The sequence below is a fragment of the Bidens hawaiensis genome, unplaced genomic scaffold (assembly GCF_021521415.1).
Source record: "Bidens hawaiensis isolate Kalapana, Puna unplaced genomic scaffold, B.hawaiensis_p1.1 tig00010731_1, whole genome shotgun sequence".
NCBI classification, from domain to species: domain Eukaryota; kingdom Viridiplantae; phylum Streptophyta; class Magnoliopsida; order Asterales; family Asteraceae; genus Bidens; species Bidens hawaiensis.
Genome location: NW_027491821.1, coordinates 178,829 through 186,228, shown reverse-complemented (window position 1 = coordinate 186,228; position 7,400 = coordinate 178,829). Strand labels below are relative to the sequence as shown.

The window sequence follows — 7,400 nt, the reverse complement described above, 5'->3', positions numbered from 1 at the left end:
ATACACACCGGCATATGACAAAGACTAAACGGTGTAGGCTACGCCATGACCACAGCCTATGCACCCATCTGACATAAATTACACACATACCTACACGTTTTGACCCATTTTGATGTTAGCTCATGGTGGTTTGCACACTAACTCATACATTGATTTAGAGTTAATAGTTCGATGTATCACAAGATATTTAACTCGCTAAAGCCCATATTATCATACTCGTACCCTTGAAAGATAAACTTATAATGATCATCATTCAACTTTCGCATCACGGCTTCACCTACAACTCATACACTATTGAAGTTGTCATCAATGTAGTAATAATAGTTTTAGCATACTTTCTCGACTTTATGCAATTCACTATTACACTATATTATAATTGAACTAGCATAATTATTATTACTCCACAGCAACTTGAAGTAGAGTAATGTTATTACTCTACTTCAACTGTTGTAAAGCAGTTATTTGCTTACGAATGTCACCGCATCCTGCTTTTCTTGACGTTAAAACCATTTTTAATTTGAACCTAAGGGCTAAGACTATTAATATTATAACAATATTTTTTATTATTTTCTGTGCTTCTCGTGCGATTAATTCAAAAAAGCCACACACGCTTACAAATAAGCCTGCCCATAACATGACTAGACTTCTTCTGCAATGCGTTCAGGCGACAGCATAGGCCCACTTGTCATTCCTTTGGGCCCAATATTAAGTAGTGGACTATCTGGCATCATATCAGAGCTCATTGGTGATTGGACCATTCGCGTGAAAAGGAAATAAAACATAAAAACACATTAATAATAATAATAAAAAAAATTTTGTTTGAGTGGCAAACAAGAACTTTTGTAATGAAAATATTACTATAAAAAGTATTATATTCATGTGTCAATTCAAAATACAGTGTGTTTTTATCTTGGTGTAGCATAACAATGTTTTGTTAATGATGTTATAATTTCTGTTAACGATAAAATTTAATAACAATGTTTTGGTTATTTAATTTTTACTGATTGTGTCTAAGTGCGTAACATTTAGTCGTTCAAATTTTTTATTTAACTTTTTAACTGATTGTATTAAGAAATAATGAAGCAATGATTTTGTTAATGATTATTATTTTTTAACTAACAACAGGACATATTATTTGGTTACCACCTCCAGTCACATGTATCTTTTTTTATGATATGTGCAATCCCATATATCACAAATTAATTAAAACTCAAAAATGTAAAACAAGCACAAGTCGAGAACCTAATCTCAATTATACCGCTTCTATTGAGAGGATCACCGGTACCGTGTGATTGCAATGAAGAGAGAAGGTTAATTTGTTTGTCGTCAGAGACGGCTTTTGCAATTAACGAATATGATGACGTCTGTGTTAACTTATTTGTGTGTTTAGTGTATATTTTGGTTGTTCATAAACCGCTGAAACCATCATTCCCCAAATTGAAGCTAGCTGATAATTTGTTTGGCCGGCTTAAGATTCAAATAGTTCTATCATAATTTGGCTTTGGTGGTAGTACTTGGTTTTTATCTATTTAAAGTTTAATAGTTAGATGTCAGCATTAGACTATAACATATTTCTTTTGTTGTTTTACGAAAATCTAACTTATATGCCCAAGAACTCTTCTAAGTTGTTCTTGTCCAACCACCTTTTTTGAATGTCATAGTGAAATAACTATTTAATACGTCATTACTTTTATTGTTACATGGGCCAGCTTCACATATAACCAAAATATCATCTTCTATCTATTTACTTTAGTTAGAAAGTTGTATATAAAGACTAAGGAGCAGGTATATCATCTGAACTTGCTAAACAAAATGATTAAACATTTATTTCCATCTTATTTCTTAAATTCAGACTTGTATATATTTTTGAGAACTCAAACTTAAATTAATGACATTTAAGTAATTCGACCATATAGATGTCTTTGTGGGTACGTTGCTACAACGCACACACAATGTAGTCATGCAACACATCGTCTCTAGACCTATCGTCCTTCACTCGACTATGTAGTGTTTTTCGCCGGGCAATTCAAGAGCTTTATATAGTCTAAAAGCTTTTGAATGTTTGTTTCCAGACATGCCTAATTGACAATAGTGGATTTACATGATATTTTTAGAAAGAGACACATTTCTAAGTTGTTTTAGATAGTTAAACTTGTTAAATCTTAGACAAGTGAATCAAGATCACCAAACACGATTTTGCATAAAACGTTTATGCGACTCTTTCATTAATAAGAAATAAGAACGGAATACAAACTACTCTTCTACTCTCTACAAAATAAACATTTTCATGGGTTTATATAACACCCACAATTCTAATCTTACTCAAACTAGGAAACATAATCGTACTAGACTTCTAATTTATTTAATAATAAATAAAATATAACTATGACACCAAAGTATTCAACTTGATCCCTTAACTTTGGATCTCCACCAAACCGCTCCTTCAGATCTTTCGTATTACCCTTATACTTTTCGTATTAACCATTCGGGTCCTTCAAGTTGGTGTTACTTCAAGTTTTGTATCCAAGTTTTACAAAACTAGTATAAATCTTGCACAAGTATAACTATAGCATTATTGTATTTTCAATTTTCAAACTAGAAGAATCTTTTTGGATGGCTATATCGAGAAAATGGAGTATTAATATGTGTTCATGTGTTGGTAATAATATTTCACTGAAACGCATGGACTATTGTGCTTCATTTATTAGACCATACTATTGTTGCATTCAAAATAATCTTGGTTTTCATAAAATATAAATAAAATCTTAAATGCATCAATGTTGTGTATTCTATGAGGAATTTTTTACCCGCCCACTCAAACAATTAGAGGAATCATTATCATCGTATTCAGTATATCCCATCAATAGCAAAGTTATGGTAGGATTTGAGGACGGTAAGATGTAGACAGTCTTACCTTTACCCCATATGGATAGAGAGGCTGCTTCCGATGAGACCCCCGGCTCGATAGTAGTTTTGCATCAAGCCTTGGACATAAGACACATAGCACTCAATCATCGGGACACCAGCTGATTGATGCATGTACCATTGTCTTTCAGCTATCCACGCCACCACATGATGCCTGATAAACCTTCCGCCACTTTTAACGTTATTTTCACGAGATTAGTAAAATAACGTTAAAATTAGTGCAATTTTACTTTTGCCCACCCGAGAGTTTACACATATATACTTTTAACGTTCAAACACTTAGAATCCAATTTTTAAATTCACATCTTTTTCCATCACATAACGTAAAGATGTAAACCTTTTAATCTCGTTAAAAAACATTTATTTAATCATACCTTAATACTATTAAATCAATAGTCTTACCGTATATATCAAACATAAAAAAATATTGCTTTTAGTTTACATTTTTTTGTTTTTGTTAATTGTTCCCTTAATTATATTTATTATGAACAGTAAAAAATTGTTTTTGACAATCAAAGTGACGTCCTTTAGATCACACGGATACACGATATAGGTTTGGGATAGGCATTGAGTTCAAGTAGTACCAGCATAAACACCGGCGCATCCCCCTGATATCGCAAATCACTAAATTTATATACAAATTAAGTGATAACAATCTGAATGCACACTATAAAAACTAGCAAGAAATCTAGTCATGAGTTAAATGATATAACAAAGTTACACAATATACAAAATCACTAACTTTATATACAAATTAACAACATTAAAAAGGTGTCACCAACCACCAATTCACCATAACTTAATCTTAAGTTTCCATTAATCTCCAACACTACAACCAAAACAAAAACATTAAACAAAACAACATTTAACTCTCCATTACCTTATAAATAACTACAAAACATGGAAGTATGGCCCTCGGGTTATAAACATACAACTCTTCAATTGTTGAGTACGACCCGGGAAACCCGGCCCATGAATCATAGGGTCCACCATCCTCCACCAGCGCATGTCCCTCCACACGCTTCATATTCCCAGCAATCACACGACACACAAGCATTGCCCTAACCCCACTTGCCCCAACAACCAACGACTTGTGGGCCCTACCACTACTAGCAGTTGTGCACACGCCTTTTTTTTCATTTTGGAACCCGTGACGAATAATAGTGCACACGGCGCAGCTTGGAGCCGAGCCGCATAGAGTGGACGAGCCGTTGGAGCCGAGGGAGCAAGAGAGGGTTGTGCAATGAAAGCGGAGGAGCTCGTTGCCATCGGCTGCGCAACGAGAGGTGGTGGCGGTGGCTCGGAGCTTGACGGTGTTACGGCAGTCTTCGAACCGTTGGAGGGTGCGGCGCGTGTTGTTCACTTTCAAGATACGTTCGATTGTGAAGATCGGATGGTCCTTGTTTTGCCAGCTGGACTTGAATATTATTTCAACTATGTTTCGACCCGAGTCTTCGGGACCAAGCTCTGAAACTAATAAAATAAATTTAAACGAATTAATTTACATAAACATGAAAACTAACTACAATTATTAAAAGATTATTATGGTATCTAAATTACTCTAATAAAGTATGTTCAAGAGGTCCAATATAACAATAAACACGGTAAAATACTAAAACGTAACATTTAGAGGTTGTGACGGCCTCTTAATAATTCCATTAAAAGACCATATTTGAATCGGTCATAGATATAATGTGTTTAGTTTCACATTCTGATGTCTCATTAAACCTTTTAATGATTAAGTTAGAAATATGCATGCTGAATGATTCAACGGTTAATTGTCAAACAACCCCTTACATTTACATGCATATCAGAGCGTCTATTAAGTAGTATGGAAAGATGTTTGTGTTGTTTTTAGCTATATTAAGGGGGTGTTTGGGATTCCTTATTTTGCCTCCTTATAACCTTTCATTAAGTTAATAAGTTACAACATTTTAACTTATGAAAATTTTCCTCTCACAATATAAGCAATCCCAAACAACTTATTACTTTTCAAAAAGTTTATAAGTTATAAGTTGGTGAAAATAAGCAATCCCAAACACCCCCTAATTGTTTGTTTGGATTGATGTCTAGGTCAACTGCTAGTTTTGGCAATGTTTTATTTTCTAGTTTTGGATTTGTGCGGCCCTTAAAGATATGTCACGGGAGAGCTTGCATTCTTATATCACTATAAAATTATAGTTTCTATGCATTGAACTTTATCCGGAAAAATAATAAAAGGTTATAGGAATATGAACATGAACAACGGATAATATGACAATATGAAATTAATTGATATTTGTCTCACTATAGTATGTGTAAAATGATTAGTATGAGATGGATATTGACATCTCAAAGAAGTGAAGAACAAATGTTCGTTTTTTCTTAGAATGAAGGCAAATGTAAAATGAATACAAATAAATGGTCCCAAAGGAATGTGGTTACATGATTACTTACCCACATGCACACAAGACATAAAAGTCACCTTCATGTATATCTTTTCGGTCTTGAATAAATCCAATAACTAATTTGTTTGATATATCCATATAACTTTAGTTATAGTAATAACCAAAATGAATTTTATATCAATATATACATTTAATATCTTATTTTTGCTTAACTTTAATGATGTTACATATTGTAAATATTCCATAACGACAGAATTTATTAGCATCTATATAAAATTGTTATTTCTCATTATCTAGTTGTCTACAATTAACTATTTTTCTTCATATTTGTATTGAAAAATTGGAATTTTTTATATGATTTATTTTTTAAAGAAATGAAACGAAAATAATACCAGCATGCCTAACAGCTTGATGATGTTCCAAGCTTTCCATCTTCGGAAACACTTCTCCACATTCAGAACATAAACAAATTGTACTTCTTGGAATAGCAACCCTGCTTGGTCAAATAATCATTAAGTTAAAATGTTCTTAAAAAAACATATACGGTTTAATCAACGTTCTGAAAACAAGTCCTCAAGTAAAAATAGTGTTTTATGGGACCGTGGTTTCATACACCGTTGACTAGTCCTGACCTTCAACGTCAGAAAAATTGTAAACCGCAGTTTACAATAAAGCTAAACTACATTTAAATTAAACAACGGTTTACCTTAACTGTAGTACGCACATTGCTAGTGTAAGATTCCAAAACGGTGTATGTAAACTAAGACATAAGCCCTGAACCAAAGTACGGTTTTTAGTTGAACCGATCTTACTGGTTGGTCTAGTGTTTTCAACGTCACCAACTTGTGTTAATTAAATTATATTTCTGGAAAGAGAATTTATTTTTATTTAAGTAATTAATTACCTTTTATTACTTTTTTGAAAAAAAACTTTTTCTATTTGTATTTACTTTGTTGCAGAGCCGGCTACGAGGCAAGGCCGGGTGGTCGACGACCTTGGCCCAACACCTTAATACGCCCGATTTTAAAAAAAATTATTAACATTTATTTTGAAAAAATAATATGTATTTTTAATGTTTAAATCTAATTACTCAACTAATTTAGGACTCAATTTTTTTTCCCACATTCAAATAAAAAAAATTTTATGATTCTCTGAGACGGCCTGCCCTTCTTTGTTTGATATTAATATAAAATATAAAATAAAACATAATACAGAAAATAAAAAAGTAAGCAAAAATTACCTAGCAGGATCTACAATAGCATGACATTCATAACACCCAGAAAGCTTTCTGAACTGCATTCCTCGAGAAGCTGACGTGTAACTCCCATGACCGTTAGATTTTCCCGAAGAACCAGTACTCAACGACCTAGTATTTGTCGAAGAAGATGACGATGACAACACACCATTACCAACATGTTTCTTCCTTCTAACAGCCACACTAATTTCCGGTGAGTTATCAGGCCTATGAACAACCCTAGTGTTCCCATTAGCAACATCTCTAAAACTACATATTGAGCTACAAGAACTCAACTTTGAATACCCATGTTGGACCTTGTGATCCGACCCGGTAACATCCATTTGCTTGCACTTCAAGAGATTCTTGATTTGGTCCCATGATGTTGTTGGTTGTGGTTGTGGTTGTTGTTGTTGTTGTTGTTTTAGTTTAAGGTTTTGTAAATGGTGTTTTCTTCTACGTTTTGAGGGTTTAGGGTTTTGTAACTTGTGTGTTTCAGTAGGTGGGAGTTGAAGGACAGCCATTGAAGAGTTAAAGAAATAATAATATTGAAGGTGAGTTGTTCATGGAAGAAAGAGAGAGTGAGAGAGAGATGCCTTTGAAAGGTGTTTTGCTTCTTTTAATGAGGAGTGGATCTGAGGTAAATTTGAGGAGGGAAATATAGGGTAGGGTGAGTTTTTTAATGTTATTTTTGAACCTTTTTATTGGTTTCTTTTTTCTTTTCTTTTCTTTTTTTCTGTTTTAGTTTAGCATTTGTTGGATGATCTTTTAGTATGATACTATGATTAGGGTTTATTGGTCTGTTAGTTTGGAATGAATCTTTTTTTCTTTTGATTTTTATCCAAAGGATATGA

General features: G+C 33.2%; 1 protein-coding gene across 1 annotated transcript; it reads right to left on the bottom strand.

The window, feature by feature from the left end:
- Positions 1-3,714: 3,714 nt before the first annotated feature.
- LOC143536019 (uncharacterized) lies at positions 3,715-7,400 on the bottom strand. The gene is made up of 3 exons (XM_077030109.1): positions 6,553-7,400; positions 5,705-5,805; positions 3,715-4,398 (listed from the first exon to the last, which is right to left on the bottom strand). The coding sequence occupies exons 1-3, from the start codon at positions 7,068-7,070 to the stop codon at positions 3,791-3,793; spliced, it is 1,227 nt and encodes a 408-aa protein (XP_076886224.1). The 5' UTR covers positions 7,071-7,400; the 3' UTR covers positions 3,715-3,790.

Excerpts from the sequence above, each read along its gene's own strand:
- LOC143536019 (XM_077030109.1), bottom strand. The coding sequence starts at position 7,070 with ATGGCTGTCCTTCAACTCCCACCTACTGAAACACACAAGTTACAAAAC. Across the intron at positions 5,806-6,552 it reads GCTATTGTAGATCCTGCTAG|GGTTGCTATTCCAAGAAGTA; the intron begins GTAATTTTTGCT and ends TTGACCAAGCAG. Across the intron at positions 4,399-5,704 it reads TCAAGCTGTTAGGCATGCTG|TTTCAGAGCTTGGTCCCGAA; the intron begins GTATTATTTTCG and ends TTATTTTATTAG.